The 22,211-nt window shown below is 34.3% G+C and overlaps 1 protein-coding gene across 1 annotated transcript in view; it reads right to left on the bottom strand.

The window, feature by feature from the left end:
* Positions 1–3,166: 3,166 nt before the first annotated feature.
* The window catches only part of MMP16 (matrix metallopeptidase 16), a 174,092-nt gene continuing 155,047 nt past the window's right edge, over positions 3,167–22,211 (bottom strand). The window contains exons 9-10 of the mRNA XM_054636924.2: positions 18,991–19,106; positions 3,167–14,426 (exon numbers count right to left, since the gene is read on the bottom strand). Coding sequence (XP_054492899.1) covers positions 14,092–14,426; positions 18,991–19,106 — 451 coding nt within the window. The 3' untranslated portion in view covers positions 3,167–14,091. The remainder of the gene's footprint in view (positions 14,427–18,990; positions 19,107–22,211) is intronic.

Raw genomic sequence — 22,211 nt, 5'->3', positions numbered from 1 at the left:
TTAGGCACAGGTTAGGAGCTATGAGTTAGGAATTATTCCCTTTGCTAGACTTTTAATGGGCATTTAAGTTTCTGATCCCAAACTGTTATGCTGATAGACTAAGCTGACCTTGAGAAGGTCAGAATCTAGAGAATCCCTGACTCATTGTCAATTATAACTAAACAGGACTCACAAACTCATAATTGTTCTAACTGAACTGAACTGTGAGGCTCTATCTCTTTTTGAATTGAAGTATTTTGAGAACATGCCTTATGCCTGAAATTCTTCTACCTGCTGGGATCATATGGAAAGGATGATTCTATCTTACCCACTATGCCATTGTGATTCCTGGAATAACTGCCTCCCAAAAGTAAACACAGGTTTTATGCCTAAAAGGCCTAGCTAGCACACTCCAAGAGAACATCTGCAATGCACACACAGTGTGGACTGCCATGGAAGCCAGGCCTGGGAGAGATTTGAGAACAAAGTTATTTGACACTGTGACAGTATTTTGATACTCCATATCTTCCTTGTAAAACTGGTCCTTCAGAGATAATATAGTATTTCTTTACAAAAATACAACATGAATAGAAAAACTCTTCAGGATAGTTTTGAACTGAATGTATTACTTTAATCACAGTATGATCAAAGACATGCAGTGGGAAGCTGGCCACTGTGACAGAATAACCTCCTGGTGTGGAAACAAGAGGAGTGCAGCCACACTTGTCATTTGTCATAGTGAGAATGTTTGACTGGTGCTGAAAATCAAAGCAAGAATTATCTATGAACCACAACACAAAAGCACTCCACAGTAAATCTCTCATCTAGCAATTAGACAGCAAGTGAGCAAGTCATGGATAACAAGAATGTCTCTACATGTCACTTCAGGGTAACATTTTCAGTAGAAGAATCCTTGGGAAATAAAGACAATCAATATGGTTATAAATGACACTAATTTCACACAAACATCTGGGAAATTAAGCATGCACTTTAGGAGTTGTTTCTTGCAGTAACTTGTAAAGGAATGAATAAGTTGCAAGCCAAACTTCATATCAATATACTGAGTGGTGTGGTAGCAATAATATTTATTTCAGCCTGGAAAACTTTCAGAAATTAAATACTAATATAAAAATATCTTGAAAATAATTTTCAAATACTTTTATTTTTCTGTTTTCTTGCATGCAGCTTTACCTTTTCAGCTAAATACTTGGATTCTCTTGAATCTGAATATCTCAGATTTAAAATATAAAAATAAATTATAAACTTATGGGGGAAAGAGGCACTTAAGTGAAAAAGTCTATATGTTGCATTTTAATATGGCACATATTGAAGTAAGAGAATAAGGTTTTGTCAAGTCTTGGGAAAACTGCATTCTGAATGTTTGTGCAGAGGCTCATAGTACACTTTCATTCAGATTGAAAGTGACTTGAGGGAACACTGGTTAGGCATTGATTAGGGTCTAACTTTTTATACTAGTGAAGCACAGATCAAATGTGCACCTAAAATTTACATATCTTATAGCAAAATCTCCTTACCAACACAGACTCATTTTCACCAACACCAGCACTGCACTGCCAACATACTTAGAGAAAGGCAGTTTGACTTGTATGTATTGTGGATTTTATGGGTGTTTGATATCCATTAAAGTGCAATCCTTATAACTCATAGTAAGTGCCCAGAGTTTTCCCACTTGGCTCAGTAAGTGTTCAATAAAATATTGGTTTGTTTTATTTTTAGTTTATTTTGAGTGGAAAATGAATATGTTCTATGCCATTGCATACTGTTTTTACCTGAAGAAAGTAATATCTAATATAGTCATAAGCTTAAATTCCATTGAGAGCTATTAATGTCCAAATGTTTAGTTGATTGTGTTTACCATTTCTAATAATTCAAACAAGCAACAAGAAAGAGGTTGGCAAGCAGTTATTAAGAATATCTCTTATTCATAATCCTTTTTGTCTAACTAGTAAATATTTCTTGATTGGAAAGCTTTTTGAAGAAGAATACCTGGAAGCTAAATCTTGATTTTGGTCTCAAACATTAAAACAAAAATCTAATTATCAGCCACATAATTGTAAAGCAATAGATTTGGAAAACTGTGCCAAATTTCTCATATGTTAACTGTGATTGCTGATGTTTACTAATCAGTTTTCTGCCTGCAGCATCACCTTTACCTACTAAATGAATGGTATTGAGAATACATGAATCAGCTTGGGAATTCTTTTAAATCTTTCAGAAACAATGCACTTCCATGAACTTAAGGATGTTTAGGTAGAGACACTCCCCAAACCATTCAGTTTAGAACTTGTGTTTTTCCTGTCAGTCACTTGTAGTTAAGGCCCAGCCAGGGAACTTTTCCTCTTTCATGGCTGAGAACTGCAGTCAGTGATTTCTGTTTTACTCATGTACCTCTGATTTAGAATGGAAAAGAACAAAGCTTCAGGTAGCTTAGGTATGTGATGAGTTTGGCCTCAGGTCCTGGATCAGCTTATAAGCACTGCTGTCTTTCTTGCAAGGACACTGAAACAATAATAAGTTTATGTTTTTCTTCCAGTAGGCTGAGCTTGTTCCTGGTTTCCTATACCCACACATATGCATGGGGGTAGAAAACCTGTAACGCTTTATAGCCTAAGAAGAATTACATTATTGTTGACATGGGAGAACACACAGATCTTTGCAAAACTGAGCCAGCTTTACAAAACTTTCCTTTGCTCATAGTCTTCTGATCTTCTATTCTGGTTTGATTTCAATAATTTTTTGTTGCTGTTGTGTTTACTCTATGCCTATTTTTTCTAATTTGAATCATTAGACTCAATTTTTTACATTAAATTTGTCATGGTTTGTTGCATATAAAAAAGGAGGGAACTCAGCCACCTGTTCATAATTTTTTGTAGTGGCCGTAACTGCAATCTCTCAGCCTACATTACAGAAGTAGGTGCACTGTCACTTACTCCACCTCTTTTCCAATACAAACTAATTTTTCCTACTCTGCCTTGATTGGAAAAATAATGTTTCCTTCACCTTGCTCACAGACAGTTACATCCATAATATATCCATAAATTGTCATTATTTGTTATTATACAAAGGCATTCCTGTTTTGAGGCTAAATTTGGCTCTAATGCTATACAATACCTAAAGAACAGTAGCTATAAATCTTACAGCAATATATACCAATTAAACCACAATGCCTTTATGAAAATTTTTTTCTGTTCTCTTATTTATTGACAGATTTTTTTTTTAATTACAACACAATGAAACGATGGTAAGTACATAAGATGCAATAGTATAAAAAGCCATTTTAACCCTTCCCTTGGTTAAGACACTTACAGCAGACAAGAACTGCCCCACCCCAATTCCCCCCTTCTCAAATGAAAACAAAAAATAAATATAAATTAATAAATATAAAACAAATCACTGCACAGCCCTTAACTCTTTGATTGCCATGGCAAGAACCACAATGATGATTCTACCGTGTGACGTTCGATGGTTAAAGGTTGCCGCAGCAGTCAAAGGGTTATAGCATTGTAAACATAAGTATTTGTTGAAAATGTTCAGTCATGTTAATGGTCTACAGCAATGAGATTATTATCATGACCCCTTGACCTTTAATGACACAACAGTATAAGGAGTTAAAGAGATTAGCTTGGTGAGCTGTTACATAGATTAATTAACCCTTTCAGTTTAACAATGCACTATGAGGTCTTGATTTACTAACAAAAGACTACTTGTGTATAATAAAACACTGTTCAATGCATTGATCAATAAAATCAATGAAAAAAATCAGTCTAAGCACCACAAAATTTTGCCTGATTATATCTGACAGTCATAATACACTTTAGCACCATTTAGTCAGCCTTGCATTTGCACACAAACAAGCGTTGTGTTTGTCAGTAGAAGCTAACTGAAGGAATAACATATGTCAGTTATAAAAAGGTTACCGTATAGAATGCTGTGTGAGCCAATAAAATAAAATAAAATAACAATAATAAAATGAAATTTGTTTGCAGAAAGCAAATAAATGTTCCAGTTATTTTGATTCTAACACACATCCTAATAAGCGGAACATGGGCATGAAATGAAAATGGAGCTATGCAGAGAAAAGGGAATAAAAATGAGAAATTTGTTTCACACAAGAGAAATCATCACATCCATATTCTGACTTATTTGTCAGACTTTGAAAAATAAATGAACAACTGTTGGGTGGTTGAAGATAAAGAGCTTGAAGATTTATGTTTAACAATATCTGAGTTTTAGGGTCATGTTATGCATAAAACCACTTTCAGAGCTATCCTATCAACTGCACAAACACCCTTGTCTCTGCTTGAAAGGTTGATTTCCTCTTTCTCAGACATGGAGGATAAATAAGCAAATCACTGGGTGGGCAGAACCAGAATTTTAGTAGCTTCTAGCTAACATATTGGAACCAGAACAACTTCTGTTGGAATTACAGGGATGAAGGAATGTCAACAATAGAAAATGGAATCAGCTGCTAAAATAACACTCAACAAGCAGAACTGAGGAAGAAACCAAGTTTTGATAGATTCAAGAATACAGCACCTGGAGAGAATGTAAGGTGCATGCTATTAATAAAGAGAAACAAGGATGTGTATGAAGCTTGGAAAACAATGTACCCTTCTTGTATATATCCATATCAAACTCTAGTTGACTACAGACTGACAAAACCAGCTGCACATGCTTTAACTGCTAACAATACTGCCACAGGACTGGCAAGGAGAAGACACTGCATCCCTCAAACAGTTTCTGATCATATAGGAACACCTATAACATAAAGCAAACCTCAGAAGTCAAACACCTGCACCTTTCTTTGCAAGCTGTGTCTGAACTGGGCAATGAATCAAGACTTCAGTAGCAGATGACAGAGAGAGTTTTTTATATGTGATACTGAAAAATTAGGATCAATTGGAAAACAGTGCATAACAGCAAAGCATTCTGCCATGCAACAGTGCTAGCCTATTATGCTACAGCAGTATGGTAATTGATGGAATTGATGTATATGTATGAACTGACTTGTGGTAGAGGAAGGAGTCCAGCCATAAAATCCTTGTCTGGATATTTATGACACAGATTATAGGCATCAGAATGCAAAGGAGAAAGAGAACAGGTTAAAGATGAGAACTGGAAACACTGAAAATAATACAGACTGTTGAAATGCAGTTTTCTAGTCTGCTCACATTTCAGAGATGTCATAAGCCATACATACAAATAGTATTTTTACCAGACATACAATGTCTGGTAAAAATGGTAAAAAATGGTAGGTTTCTGGTGTTACACTATTGTACATCTGACAAGTCAAGTAGTTCCAAGATGCAAATAAAGAATCCATGATGATCAGCCCTGGCTGTACCATGCCTTTTTCATAACAGACTTAAGGATGGCAAGGTAAATGGAAGGCAAAGGCTTCAATAATCTGCTGTAACTTAGAACTCAGTGTTGTTGTACTGGACAATGAACAAAACACAGTGAAAGATATACATCAAGCTCCTCAAATATTCACAGGAGATTTGAGAAGGTACTACCTCTTCTTTATAGACACAAAAAGCTGCAATTCCTATTGACAAAGTGCAAAAAGTTGTACATGCTTAAATGAGATAGACAAAAAAATTGTTTTTGCTAATTTTTATAATGAACAGATCATTTCCCATTTGCCTACCAAGAGAATAAAAAAATAAATATTGCCTTTATTAGTAAGGAAACATGTCGAGGTGCAGTGAGAAAAGGGTATGGAGGGGAATCAGAAGTTTGACTGTATTTATCAATTTACATATAGAAATAGAAATAGATGATCCAGCCAATGGCCATAAAAGTATTTCTGTCATATTAAATACTTTAGGACTATAATGGAAATAAAGATACATGATTGTAATATAGACTAGTAGAAGTTAAAGACTTCCTTGTCCTTCAGTATTTTATCCAGTGGAGTTCTTCAAATCATCTTGGATCTAATTTTTGAGAACAAACAGAAGAATATTTCACTGTGACCAGTTTTTGCACAGAGATTCAGGTTAATATTAGTTTGACTAAATCTATCTCAAAAGATTTTGATTGCACCAGATAAATAATGTACTATGTATTACTATATATATTTGCAGTCAGGTTTAGAGCAACTATATTGAGAAGCTTTTTGACTGACTCCTATCTGGTGGGTTATGAATCCAAATACAAAATTCAGTGGACTTTCTAAAGCCTAACAGATATCTTTGTTGTTGGAGGCCAATAATACTTTCCAAGCTATCACTAAGTTCTTGGTAATATCTCTTCTCTTTTATTGTTGATTACATGAAATTTTAGTGGTATTACTGATCCTTGTCTCCATCTCTTTTGATAAATTGGTGTAATACTTGCACCTATAAGTGAAAATGTTTTCATTCCTTTTCCTATTTTTTTGGTAATCAAAAATGGAAATGTTCTTCTGCTACTTGTGTCTGTCTGTAGGCTTTGACCAAAAGACCTAGTTGGTTTTCCTGTGGGTCCTAGAAGTTGTGGAAAGAAAGTTCATGACTAGTTTAAGTATCCTCTGAGAAAGACTTCAACAGGACACAGTCAGACAATACTGTGATTTGACAAGTGATATCTGTATGTTTTAGAAACACAGTAAAGATAGATGTTATGTGTGTGTGTATATATACATATACATATATATATATATATATATACATACACATACACATATATACACTTGAAAATGCTTTACCTATTTGATTACAAGGAGTAAGAGTTGGGAATACGGTATTTTCATCATCACACATTCCTCCAATTCTCGATTCCTATTCAAGACTAAATTTTGTTGAGTATAACAATCCAGTTATTTCCATAAGCTGTGAGTATTGACAATGGCTATTCTGAAAGGTCTTTTTGATTGTTTTCATCTGCCTGGTGATGCATGGCCAGAATTCATGGCATTTTATTATATGAGGTAAAACACAACCATGTACCTATAAGCTGCAGCTATGCCTTGCAGGTATGAATTGTAGTTGTCATGGTCATTTAAAACAGTGCTGTAGGTTGCTGATGATGTCTTCTGAATGCATGTCATCACATGTATCATTTCCTAAACTACATAATTCTACTTTTATATCCAAGCAGACAAACTGCTTGAGTTGACTTCACAATGTTCCCATAAGATATGAAGGTGACCAGTATGTGAGCACTGGCAATTTTGTGGCAATGGCCAAGGAAAGCATACACAGTATGTCCTTCTCTCTTTAGAATCATTGTATGTTCAAATATGAGGCTGTGCATTTACCTGCAACATATCAGTTGTAAACCAGTACTTTTGAGACATATTTAATTTCATCTAATTTTAAACACTGACAAAGAGTATTAGAAACCATCATTTTGGAAAGTTATGGAAAAAGTGATACTGTGGTAATACCTATTTTCTCTTCTTTAAGGTTTCAAAATGATAGTATGGGAACCAAAATTTTATACCTTATTAACACGGATTACCTGCTGACATTAAGTACTCTTGGCTTCAACAAGGCAGATGAATTTATGCAAAGCCATGTAAGCTATAAATGTGTATGTAAACTGGGTGTTAAATACCAACACATCAGGATGGAAATATGAATTAGAAACCTTATTTTATAACTCAACACAGAACACTGCAAGTTGTGAACCCATATGGACATTCACTGATTGGCAGAGTTACACAGTTCTGTTGCCAGTATGTAAGTAACACAAAACCTCACTAAAAACCCTTCAAACTCCATTGTCATATTGTTAAGGACTAAGTGGGTACTTTAGGAAGCTATTTTATGCCAGCATTCTATTGCTAATCCCAGTTCCCAGAAAGCCACTTCCTGGAATGATAGATTAGTAAATGGGTTATCCAAGACACTTGCATGACACAGAATGAACAGGATTATTCATGAGGATGGAGACAATATTCAGTATATATTTTACTGCAAGAATGAAAGGAAAAAAAAAGTCATGAAAGGCTATGAATTAGGATATGCCACTCCAAGAAGATTAAGGTTGTAGTTATAAAAAGGACATAATTTAATTTCATATGGTAGAAATTACTATTAACTAAACAGAAAACCTTGGTTTATGTAGTGGGTATAATAACAATGATCTGTGAACAATGGTGCTCTACAGAAGCAGAAGAAACTAAGCTGTGTCACTGGAAAACTTCATGCCATCATAAGTGGCTGACCTGTGTAATGATTATTGTTTATGAAGTATTACTGTGACAGCAAATAGCACTATGCTGCATACACATCCAAGTACAGAAAACCGTCTTAACATGTTAGTTTACATCAGCCTTTCTTCATTTATGTCTTCTCTGCAAATAAAATTTATTTCATCTAACTGTTGGTAGACCAGAGCAATACTTAAAGCCATCTCCACAAAGCCAACATATTTTATGGACACCACTCACAGAATGTCCTCTTTCAAAGACAAAATGGGCAGCTGCAATTCCAAATGTTAATTAACTGACCATAATTTTTAGATGATATCCTAAAACTTATGTATACTGGGAAAGAAGGCCTGTTTATAATTCATGTCTTTAACGATGTCTACATCCTTCCTTAAAATACATTTTGATTTTAGGAACAGATGCTTGCTGTGCTCACACACTGATGATCCTTCAAAATTTCATCTTCTGATTATTATTGGGCATTCCTGCTTATATACATACATATATAGAATAATTCCATATCATAAAAAAATCTATGCTGCCTAACATTAGAGGCTACCTTAGATCAAGCCTCACATGGGGCCAGTTTGCAACAAGTGATGGCATGCTTTTGATGTTTACCAGATATTTTCAGCATTGATGGCACTGATGACAATGTCTTTCTCCATCAGCCTCTGACATCTCAGATGGCAAGCCACAAGAATGGGTTAGACAGGTTTGACTCACACATTACATATTTTTCATGAGACTAGTGGCAGACAATTCATTTAATTACATGCATGTATCAGAGATTAATTTTATGAGCACATGGTTCATTTATACCCGATTTTGTAACTGACATATGTTTAAATGGTCTTATCTCATGAGAACCACTCTGTTTGCCTGCAGTCTATGTAGTGGGAGCTAAGAAAGTATGCCTAACATTACACTGCTGGAATATCAAAAGTATATCATTGTATTGAATAACAGGTTATCTGTTCCTCAGCTTCCAGATAATATTATTTGAATTACAGCACAGCTGGACACCTAAGTGGCCAGTGGCATTTGTTTCCTCAGCTGATAGTAATAACTCATAGACTTGCAGTCATCTATTTGTACTTCTGGAAACAGAGGTGTCCAGAGACAGTCTTGATAACAACAAAAGGCAAACCAGGAGCTACTGTTCTGTTATGGCTACTTCACATCTCCCACTGCTGTGGTGCATGGCTTCCTTCACCTCTGCAATAGGTGGTGAAACTTAGGCCAACTTGTAAGGAGAGATGGGAGCCAGGACAGAGCAAGCCCCTGCAGTCATATCCTTGCTCCTCCACCCAGTCATCTCATGTTTTTTCCAAAGTAGGCTGCTAATGGTATGGTAGCTTGCATTTCTACTTCCCTAAAAATCCAGTACCTGGAACGTTCACTATTCAGTTTACTATATGTGTGTTTTAAGATTTGTCTTAACAATGGTTCAAATGCAAAAAAAAAAAAAAAAAAAAAAAAAAAAAAGAATAGGAATGTAGTACTTCCATTGCTAATAGGCAGACCAACTTCCTAGACTATGCACTGTTTTCTAACCAACAAGCTAGAATTAGATACTATATAATTTGGTACCAAAAGCTACATTTAACTGACATTTAGATTGTAAAGTAAGACCCCCCAAAAAATTTGAAAATTCAAAAATTAAGCCTTACACTCCGTTCTTAACCCACAGCGCTAATGGCACAGGAGTCTTGATCAAGCTACTGGGGATGTGAAGTGTGCTTCTAAGAAAAAGTGTAAGTCTGCCCCTTATGTTTGGATCTATTAGCTTATGTTATTTTAATTCACAAAATTAGCCTTAAAAAATCTTTTTCTTTAATCATCCCCTCCCTTTTCCCACTTCGAAAGAAGAAAAAGAACAAAAGTTCATAGGAATATATAAAATATGTATTACATTTATTCTGGAGACTTGAAAGGGCTCCTTTGGAGCCATTTGAGTCTCTCCATCCCAGCCTATCCAGTAAATATACAGTTACATATTTTTAATTTTTTTTGATAAAAATTAATTTTTTTCTACAGTCAATAACCTTTTCATAGGTTTAGATATTGAAAGGCCAAAGGAAACACTACCATAATCTACTCTGGCCTTCTGCATCATATAGACCATAGTACTCTGAAGATACACGACCTTGTGTAGTCAGCTTGATAGACTGTAGCTGATTAACACAACACTATTCAGTTTTGTATTGTTCAAAATACAGATCATGACAATAGCAATATGGAAATGTTTATTAAAAATGTCACGGCACATGAGCAGGGACCCAGATTGCAGACCTGAAAATATTTTCAATTTGATTTTTCTTAATTCTAATAGTTATAGGCCCTTGTAGAGAAATAACTATAAAAAAATTGTGTTAGAACTTTTACTAATTTGAGTTCAAAATTAGATCAGGCAACATCACTAATTCACTCTGAAATTCTAAAATTTGAAACTAGCCAATATGTATTTGGAAATTACAGTGAACACAAATGCTCCTACATCTTTTACTTAAAGCAAACCTTTATGACTGCATTGCAACCTACTGAAAAAATGAGTATGTAACAGAAATGTTGACACAATCTTGTTTTGCATGAATAAACATGCCAATGTAATTTTTTTTCTCCCACTCTCTGTATATAGCATATATGCACTTTTAAGTAAAAGAAAATAGATTCAATGATCAACTTATCATGTATTCATGTAACTACCATATACAATATACCAAGCACTAGAATTATCACACTTACCTTCCTGCATAATTACAGTTAAATTCTCCAAACACAAATATTTTTGTTACCTTATCAAAGAACAACAGTCAACATGCTCAGCACTTCATTACTGACAGGGAAATGGTTGCAGAAAAAGTTAAAGCTGCCATGAAAGATATTTCAAAACTGAAATGAAATTTTCAAATTAATAAAAAGACTGATGAGATGCTGTTCTGACTTAAAAAAAAAAATTCTCCTACAGTAGAGGAAAAGCAAATACAGAATAAGTAGTTCTCTTATTTTCCTCCAACTATCCAAGGGAAAAAAAATTGTAACAGCAACATCAGTAATTTTGTTCTGTCTATAGCAGAACATAAGTTATAGTAGTTTGTTGACAATAAAAATTTCTCAATGGATTAAAATGTGCATGTCTATGTATGTGTGTGTTTGTGTGCTTTTATAAGTATACAAACACACATCTTAATACATATGACAAATAGCATAGAATTTCAAATTCACCAAATGAGCTGATCCACAGCAAAAATCCTGTGCAACTAAATTGTCAATAAATCAATATTTTCAGCAACAGCTGACTTAGATTTACTAAATAATGCTATGGGCTGATACTGGTGCGCTTCTAACCTACAGTATGCAGTACTTCTACAAAACATCTCCAAAATGCCATCTGCATTGCATATTTGTTGTAAAACTATATCTTTTTCTAATCTTCATTTTTGTTAACCATACATATGTATATCTGTTTATGCTCTAAGAAATAAGTTTGCAATGCTTTATAGCATGCCACATATGTTCATAAGTCCTCAAATCAATATAAAATCATGTAATTGAAAAAAAGGCATACTATTTTTCATGCTATGCTCAATATGAATATAAATTCAAGGCAGTCAAGCTATCCATTACCAAAACAATAATAATCATAATATATATGCATATATACCTACACTCTCTAAAAAGTGATCCAGTTATGTGGATTAAGAAACCAGTAAGAAATTGGTTGAACATAGTATAAAAGTCTCATTTAATGTGGCCCATACTGGCCATTTCAAGTATTTTAATACTTTCCTATAACCTTTTCATTAATAACTAGATATTTGTAGAAATAATAATTTTATACTGAAAATTGTATTCAAGTTAAATAAAAATTAACTTCTGCTGTAATTCATTTTTAGAGTGTGCATGTATACATAGCAAAATACCTTTCTACAGACCTATCATAAATATTTTAGTCTATGTCACTTCTCTCCTACTAAAACACTTCAGTTTTTTTTCTCAAATTTTGGATCACGTCTATCAGGCCTTTCAAGAAATAAAACTCATCTAAGTTCATTTGCAACACCAGATTCCCTTCAGTTTGTGCCAGTTTGCAAGTTAAAGGTCAAAGACATAGGACAGTACACTTTAAGGAAATCCAGACAGTGAAGCTGTTCACAGAAGACAATGTTTTACTTGGTAATGACAGTCAACAGGTCAATAATCAAGTTCAAGGCAAGCTGTTCATTGTTGCAAAAGCTACTCCCCTTGATACCTGGCTTTCATAAAAAACCAAGTGTCTGACTTTTGGGGTGCATCATTCTGACCATCTTTAATAAGTTCACAGCCCAGTGACTGTAAAGCCTATCACTGCAAGAAGCAGCTCCTAAAATCAATAAAGAGGTCTGTCAGTTGCTGACTTTTCTCTAGGAAAAAATTATTGATACAAACCTGCTCTGCAGGTCACATGAAAATGACAATACTGCTGTTAGCACAAATTACACAGAATGACAAAATGTTTTGGTGGTCCCTTGGCTCTGTCAGTTGATACCATGTTTGACTGAAGGCCAGAAATTTTAACCCTTTGAGAACTATGATGAACATGCAAAGGGGTAACACACCAGAGGATACTCATGCACTGTCAGAGTCATCTTCTTAGCTTTCTTTTGAAAGTGTAACTCTACCTCTGCAGAGGCAAATCGAATTGTCATGCCACACAGTCTCAAGAGAGAAATCCAAGATGCTTAAGATAAGAGGCTAAGCTATAAAATTGTTGACAGCTCAGAAAAATTCTTGGTAAGTGATACAAATTATTAAAATACGTTTGGTTCCTTTAACAAGAAAGTAGCTGGTAAATATATTTTGTTTTCTATTCCTGTTACAAACGCTTTTCTATCAATATTGCAAATAATTAAAAATGCAGTCACAAGAAATCTGTTTCAAAAAACTGATTTTCTTTTGAAACCTGTATTACCCAAACACATTCTCTAATTTAATGATGACCAAGTTTAACAGACTCTGAAAACTGGACGTAATAGTTCTCAAAGGGTTACACCACCAACATAATACCAGTGTCAAGTCTCTCAATAGTCTGTCTGTTGTTTTAGTTCATTGAAATCCACTTCAGAGACACACTGCTTTTTACCATTCTTTGGAATGAGTGCTCCTGACAGACTTATAAAAGGCCTGGGGTAGTTGGCTTGGTACAGCTTGGGAAAGATAATGTAGGAAAACTAACCAGAAATCAAACCAACCAATAAAAAGGTTCTGCTTGAATATAGTATTGAATATGAGTTTAAAACATTGAGGACATAGCCCAGAGCAGCTGTAAAAAACACAAAATGAATGTATTAAGGCTGTTACTATATTGCAGATATTTTGGCCCCTTGTTTGTTGGAAAATGGCTGTCCGAACAGTCTGAAGTCCTGCGTGTCATCCAAGTCTCCCACCTGACAAAACTGGAAGTAGGAGTATCGGACTTTATCCATAGCAGACAGAAAGCAATCCTCTTTGGAGACAAAGCTGTTTTAGGTCTTCTCACTTTCCTGAAAGTTCCATTATTGGTTGTTGTGTTTCTCTAAAAAAATTTACTTTCAGCAAAAAATTCTTTGAAGGGGAACAGGCCTTAAGGAAAAAATGTAGAAACATTGGAGATATTTTTATTCCTCTTTGTTAGTTAATCCTGATAGTTTATAGGGCATTGAGCGTGCAGAGGGAAGGCCTAGAATTGAATGACAAAGAAAGACAAAGGACTGAAGAAACAGCAGATACTGTGTATCATGGAAGCTTCCCAGCTGAGCGAATTGCCACTCATGCGCAGGACAGGCAACCCCCTGGGTTTTAAAGATCAGCTTTGTTTCAGACTGACAGATGCCCGCTCCTAGCTAGGAAACTGCATAACAGCTCTTGTGTTGAATCTCAAGTTACCACAAACTCCTGGGAGGGAAAGAGAAAAAAACCAAAACCCTACATCACACCCACTCTTGCATAGAGCGTTTGCAGTACAGTATGTGCCGGGGTGTTCCTTTCCTTTTGAACTGGAACACAGTGTAAACCAAGACAAGGAGGCACAAGGCCAGGATGCAGGGAATGACGATGGCTATGGCTTTCACAGTGCTGGCTGTGTTGTCCAGTTTGATGACAATGTCAACATCATCTTGAGGGCTGTGTCGGTCTTTATCTCGGTCTGTTGGTCCATCACAACCCATAAAATCCTTGAGGATGGATCTGGGATAGCCAGGTTCCACCCTGAGCATCTGGTTATTGAATTTCCAGTACTCTTTTCCTTTGTAGAAATATGTGAAGCCTGAGGAAGAAAGTAGCAATTATTCATGGTCATATGAAATCATGTCATCAATATACCACTATGGAAATTACTTGTAACAATTCTTTTGTAATTAAAAAAATTAAAAGATATAGGGAATAGACTTCAGTTAGAAGTCTTTTAAATTTTTTTTTTTAATTATTTCTTTACTGTCTCTAGAAATCTAATGTTGAGTTTGGGGATTTTGTTTTGGTTTTATTGTTTGTTTGTACTTTCATTGTTCTTTCATTCAGTAAATTGGGATTTTATTTTCTTTCATTACTACAAAAATAATAAAATAATTCCAGAGAATATGGTCTATGAAAAGTCAAGGTTTGGCCAGTTTGTTCATTTACTGGAAAATCAACTAGAATTGGAATCCTCAGGGAGAAGACTTTAAGCATCACAACCTCTTTGAGATGGTAAGTCTCCTGAAACAAATTGCAATGCTCTTCTCTGCTCTGCTATGCTATGCAGAAATGAGAACTGGCCCTCTTCAATCTCACATAGCCTATTTCTGTACTTCAGGAGACTGGATGAAATAACAGAATCTTTCACATGAGATAAAAGGTGTAACTAGATTTAAGTTTTCTGTAAAGACCTGATATTTGTTCATTCAGGCACAATCCAATGTTATTTTTAAACATGCTTAAATGAAGAAAAAGCTTGACTCTTGTCAAAAATCTGTATTATTTTATTATCCCAGCTGAAAAATGCCATTGATCTGGCAAGACATAAACCTTCAGGATGGGTGAACTTTCACCTACTGTTTATGAACTGAATGGACATAGCTGGACTTTTTCTTATCTTTGCTTTATACATCTCATATATTCCCTGCAGTATTCAAGGCTACTAAGACAGATTGGGCGCTCTTTTTAGTTAACAATGCTTCCCGAAAAGGCTGGTAACTGCCTATCTGGAGATAACATTATTAACCAACTATTTAATCAACAGTTATTTTCTTTCAATTCTAAAATTAAAAGAAAAGAAATATTTGATAGTCTGTTTTGCAGCTGAAACTGTAAGAAGTCTTAATCACCTACTTCCACTTTTCAGAAAAACATTTCATCATTCTTCTACCTTAGGTATTTTTGTAATTTTAATAGCCTTCCTAGCCAATTAAAAAGTATTTTCCTGTCCTTAATCCCTTGCATTTTTTATTACCTGAAAAGATGCTAATAGATTTATAGAAAGCTCTAATACAATTTGAAAAAAAAATTACAAAAAGTACTGATCTGTATCAAAAGAGTAGCTAGACTTTTGCAGAAAATGCCTTCTATTCTGGTTGGAATAAAACCTAAAAGATGACTGTAATTCTTTAAATATGATGAATTTTTAAAATTTTAGCACATATAAAGTTCCTTAAAGCAATCTAGAGTTTTAATTAAAAACATTATCAAATGCAAAATTTAAGTATTTTGAACCACAGTTACCCTATCTTTCGATTCCATATAACAACATGCCTTTCACAAAGTACTGCATATCTTGGCCATGGATAAATATTTCAAGTATGGAAATTTAATGTATTATCTCTATCAATAGTCTAACACATATATAGAGACCATATACAGGTGTGACACCTCTAAATCTATATTCATATATATATATATATATGCAGAATACATGTGTGTATACTCAGGGGTAGTGGTAAGTCAAAATACAAACTTTAGTTAGCAGTAATTGATATAGCAGTAATTTGCAGCAAAAGACCAAATTAAAACTCTTAAAGCAGCAAAGGAATTGCCAGCTGCTAGAGATCCAATACAATTTTTTTTTCAAATAGAGCCCATTTATCACTGGGAAAATCTGTTTAAACTTTTAAAAAAGTTTAAAAGTTTAAAATTTTCTGCCATTTTTGCTGAGGTAGGAACCAGGATAATAGTCAGTTAGAGCTGAAAGATGGAAGCTACCAGCAGAGAAGGCCAATTCTAAGACACTGAGTAGTTTTACTGCTTCTCCTGACAGAGCAAATGACTTCACATAACTGTAGAAAGGGATTTAATCTAATCTGCTAGATGTGTTAAACCTGCTTGGAGAGCTGTTCCTTACAATTTTCTAGATACTAGTCACTGAGCAGTGAGTGCAATACCTGACACAAACAGCACCAAAGGGCGTAGCAGTCACTGCTACCTCAAACGTACTTATGTAGTAAGTATAAGGCAAAAAAGGCCAGTGGACTAATAAAGTAGACTACCTTTTCTCCTTCTTCTACCTAAAAATTGTCCCATCATCCACTTCAGCAAGTTAAATTTTCTGTGCTGCTCTCAAGGTAGAAAGAAAGATTTCTCCAATTTGGAAGACTTTGTGTGATCTCAGATTCCATGTAGCAAAAAGAAAGGAAATTTCTTTTCCATCCCTTCCTAAGAGTTTCTACCAGAGTGTTAGAAAACAAGTCACAAAATGGGAAGTAGCAGGGCAAGTTTCAAAGGTGTTACCCGTACCTGGACCTTAACAAGCTTTTAGGATACTTAGTTGGGACACTGACTAGAGTAGGAAATTGGTTTTCGTCATCCTTTCCAAAACTCTTGATGCACAATTACCAAGAATTTTTGCCATCACTGAAGGAATCCCCTGCATGATCAGAGTTATTGTAGGTGTTCATTTGCATAGTTTGCACAACAAAAATATAAAAGAAGGAAAAAAATATACTTTAAAATGAAATGAATTCCCTGAAAGACATGCTCTCAGATGTTTCCTTGTGAAGGTTTATAATAAAAGTACTTTATCAACTCTGCTTCTGTCCAGAGAAACAAAAGCAGTTTCAGGAAAAATTGAATCAATTTCTTTCCAACTGAGCTGTGGTATTTCTTATTTGAATCTGCTTTTATTTCTTTCTCTTCTCATACAAACAACAGCAAAGTTGTGAATTGTTTCTTAAGACTTTATTTTCTTGATTACAGGAAAAATGTCTTAGTGGTCTTCTTGGAAAATTTATGGTGTCATTTTCAGTCCCCTTTCTGCCCTGGGGCCCTTATAGGATTTCTGAGATGCTCAAGAATTTCCTCTTTCCTTTCACCTCCTTCACAATCTCATGTCATGTTTTACTAACCTTCTTATCCAAAGAATCCAGCAGACCATCAAAACCAATAGGGTTAGAAAGAGAAGAGCCTTTTATGTAATCAAAAGTCTTTCATGCCTTAGGAATGGGTGCTCTGCCTCTGCTTTCAAACTCACTGCTCTGAGTGTTAAAGTAAGGTAATTTTTATTTTTAATGGGAGTCACATGTCCCTCAGCTCAGTACAGAATATATATTTATATATATATAAATATATTTATATTCATAGATATATGTATATATGTATATTTATGCACAGATATAGATAGATGATAGATACACACACAGATATAGATGTATACACATGTATATATTTCTATAACATCTATGACAATTTCCACATATATGCCTATTTTAAAACGGTTAATTATTGAGTGTGATGTATGCACAATATCATCTTGAATGACCTACTTTCCAGTTAAAAACAACACAGAAAATCCAATCTAGCAAAAAAAAGGCCAAAATACAGACAGGGTTTCTTCTTCTGGATGCAACAGACACAAAACAAGGAAGCAATTAAACATATTTTTGAAAAAAACCCTAGACATTTCCATGGCAAATTACTTAATCAAGTTAGAGGTTGAAATAGGAGACTAAAATGTTTTATAAAAGGAAAGAAAGATTTTTATTTTCTTAATAAAAGGAAATTAAAATATTATGGCAATAGATATGTGTACTGTCTTATGAGGTAAACAGAATTAATTCAGAACCTACTAATAAATAAATCATATATGCCATATAACAATTGTCCAACAATGATAGGATGCAACAAATGCATATTTTTATTCCCATCAAAAGGATCTAAAACCTCTGTGCAACTGAGGGCTCTGTTGGCAGCCAGCCACCATCCCCTGGGTAGCAATGAATTCTCCTAAGGTGGAGCAGATTTTGGCTGCTCTCATTTGTTTTCTGGTGTATCCAGCTGAGATTCCAGACTCTAGGTATGTGATGATGCATCTTGATAAAGCTAATACATCATACTAAAATCCCTGTTATCTGCTTTTCTACATCATGCACTTATGGCATCTTCGATTTACATAAATTCATTGGCATATTTCTGCTTAGATAAAGATTTTGCTTCCCTCTGCTAGCTTTTGAAAATGAAAGCAATACCTCCTAAGCTGTTTAAAAAGCCAACACCTTGAAAATTCAATAGAGATTTATTGTGTTCATGAAGCTTGTTTTAAGAGGTACTATAATTCAGAAGAGAACAAAACCAAAATGAATTAAGACAAAAGAAAAAAAGAATGGAAATTAAGGTTTATAATACTAAATTTGAAAGTTTTTTCAGCCCTAGGTTAAACACTTAAAAGAGCAGTTAAACACTTAAAAGAGCATTTTCACTAAAGCCAGATCTATAGCAGGAAATACTCTGTTCAGATATCAAGAATTCCTTCACCCCTTAAGCTGAATAGTCAATCATCCCTCTATCTTACATACTACTATAATCACCTACTCTATCTTACATAAAGGATGTAAATAAATCATTAAAACAAGAACATGTTTGCATACCATTTTCTTTGTGGACAAAGGCTCCCTGAGGAGATTCTGGGATACCTTTCCAAATTGTGATTGGTTTGGGATAACCAGGGTCCATGGATCTCATTTCTTCACTGTACCTCCAGTACCTGAAATATTTTTTAAAGGAAAAAAACCCCACATTTGTAAGATAGCAGATGAGTAACTTTATATTTTCCCCCTCTAACACTTGCTACATTCATTAACCACAAGTAGAAATACTGGATTTCTTCTCTTTGAACATACATTGCAAATAAATCTATTTGCTATTTCATATAAATAGATAGAAGATAAAATATTTTTGCACTTCAACAACTAAACCAGCATGCATCTTACTTATAATCACCACAATTTTGATGCCTAGGGCTTTTTCACAGTGACACAGAGAGATGCAATACATGCAAAAACCCAATGTACATTAATGCTTTTCATAATATTGTAATAATGCAAGTGACAGTAGATTCAAATTAAAATACTGCCAGCAATCTTAATTTGACTCTTCATATGTATGCATTACAGAAGCTTTTAATTTCATTTCATTATCACTAAATAGATGCAGTGTATTATAAAATTCAACCTGTTTGTGTGCTTTTTTGCCAGCCAGCCTTTCTCAAACTTAAAATGCTTCAGCGTGCAATTCTAGTAATCCTGAACATCTGAGAAGTACTTACACTTGTGATTTTTTTACACTTTGAGAGGATATTGATAATTTCTTTTTCCTTTTACTGCTGATCAAATTGCTGATCAAATTGCTATGCATACAAGTTGGTTCTAAGAGTACAGCATCTCTAATGTCCTCTGCGTATCCTAACATTTTCGTAGGTCATTTCATATTTTGATTTACTCCATCAATTTAGAGCATAGTTTTATCACTATCATTGGTAATGTGGTTACTGCTAAAAACTTGACCCTGTTTCTCATTTGAATTCAGTTTTTAGAAATCCTTGTTATGGTCATCATATATTAAAAAATTCTTATGTGGATGATATTTTATCACTGTGAAGGTACTTAGACACTCTAATTGATTCACATTTTCATCTTTTTAGAAAAGTGTGGTGGTCTAAACTCCTCAGTATTTCTCCCTGTATGGCATTTCTCTGGCTTTAAACTTTCAATGAAATTAAGAGATGGCAGATTTCCAGTGAGTTAGGCATTGGCAAGTTAGATTAAAAAGACATTTGTATTTATTTTTTCTTTCTTATGCTTAAATTATTTTTATAGCCTCAATTCTTAATCTAGTCACATATACATCAGCTATCAGCCAACAACACAATGCTCTTTATTTGGATACAAAACATCTTTGAAAGTCTACATGCAGAAACAACATGTAGAAGTAGTAAACAAAGCTCTAACTTTAATAGTGTTGAAACCAGTTCTTCCTCATCTTTAAAGTCTAAGTTTCTTGGTCTTTAGTTTGCATTTTTAAAGAAATATATTTTCTTTTTCTCTCCCTCTATTTCAGAACTCTATTTGTGGCGTCCACAATTTCTCTCCTTTTCCATTTTCTCTTCCAATCTTTTCAACTTTTTAAGCTCCTTCTTTTAATAACCTCTGGTTTCCCACTAGCCCTAAATGACTTTCAAAGATGTCCTCTGCCATTAAAAGTCCTTGAGGACGTACTCAGTGCACACTCTGAAATCACAGAACATCTGGGTTTTCATCATTGATGAGAATGATTAGGGATCCTACTAGGGAAGGACTGATCATGACACCACCTCAACAATCTGTGCTGGAGTAGTGAACATGTCTACAGGGTAAGGAAAAGCCCAGTCTTGATTCTATTTGGCATGCCAAATGTTCACAAGCAAACTCCCTAATGATGGTTTGAGCTCTACAGACTATATAAACTTGTTGCTGTATCTCAAAGACTGATAAATAACAGAGGGGAAAAAAATTCCAAGTCCACTTCATAGCTTTAGAAAAAGGGATGTTGAAAAATATTTGCTAAACTATGGTCTATATCTAAGCCTATTTACTTAATGATATCCCAAGCCATTGAATGATTAAGGTTTATGAAGAAAAAACCATTGATTTAAACTCTAAAGTGCATAAAAAGTTGGACCAGACAGGGGCATAAACAAGGACATTTGTCAAGAAGTTCATGAAACCTATTATTTTCTAGTCCCAAATGACTCAGTTCTGGTAGGATAGGAATAACAGAGGGACTAATGTTTTCAGTAGTCAATTTTTTCCCTTTCATGTGTTTCATACAATTATTTAAAAGAATTATCATGAATATTGAAATAGATAAGTTCAAATTACAACAATAATGTTCCATACATGAGCTGCTTTAGACATATGACTGTTTACTGGTTCAACCTTTAAATCTTCTTACTGGTTTAGCTAATGGGATTTTCTTGTTTGTGTACTTTTTTGCTTGGTCAGTTTATTATTATTTTTATTTTATAGCCAATATTTGGTCTCATAAGCAATGCACATTGAGAAACTTACTGTTGTAAGGGTTTATTCCTACTGATGGTCAATATCCCATAATGGCTCAATTATCTCTGCAAGGCTTATGTTCAATCTTCTTCTTACATACTCTATTGCATTTATATCCTGCTGAGTTTCATTGTGCTTGTTAGGTCTATGGAGCAACTTTTCTGCCAGCACCTGTTTTCTCTGCTAGTTCTTTTTGTCTTCTATTACTATCAATTGTGTTTTAGGAAAGTCCTGAATATAAGTAACTGCCTATGCATGGTACTATAAAAGAACATGGCTGAATAAAGCCTAAAGAAAGTAAAAGTCACAAAAAATTCCTACTGTACATTTTTTTATAATATGTATGTGGAGCTGGAAAATTATTACCTGAAAAAGAATTTGAATTTTTAAAGAATTTTTAAAGAACCATAGGAAGCAAATTATTTAGGCATCTTCTACTCACTATGAAAATTGATTGCTTGAAATGATACCTAGTTTTAAAACATTTCAAAAATTTGACTTAGTTATCTACTTCCCTCACCATGAGTGATGGAGAGCTATATTTTTTTAAATAATAAAAATAGCTTTTACCATAAAATTTGTTGCACATTCTGTAATGCAGTTTTTACAGTACTGCTAAAAAATTGCAAACTATACTGTCCTAAACATAGTCTCTGATGTGCATTAAATTGATTTCTTAAGTGATCCATGAATACTATTAGTGTCTGAGAACACTAAGTACCACACAGTAACAAAAGCAGTCATAGTTTTAATAAGACTAATAGAAATATTAC

The sequence above is a fragment of the Agelaius phoeniceus genome, chromosome 1, assembly GCF_051311805.1.
Source record: "Agelaius phoeniceus isolate bAgePho1 chromosome 1, bAgePho1.hap1, whole genome shotgun sequence".
NCBI classification, from domain to species: domain Eukaryota; kingdom Metazoa; phylum Chordata; class Aves; order Passeriformes; family Icteridae; genus Agelaius; species Agelaius phoeniceus.
Note: the sequence above shows the minus strand (reverse complement) of the source record. Positions and strands in the feature narration are given on the sequence as shown.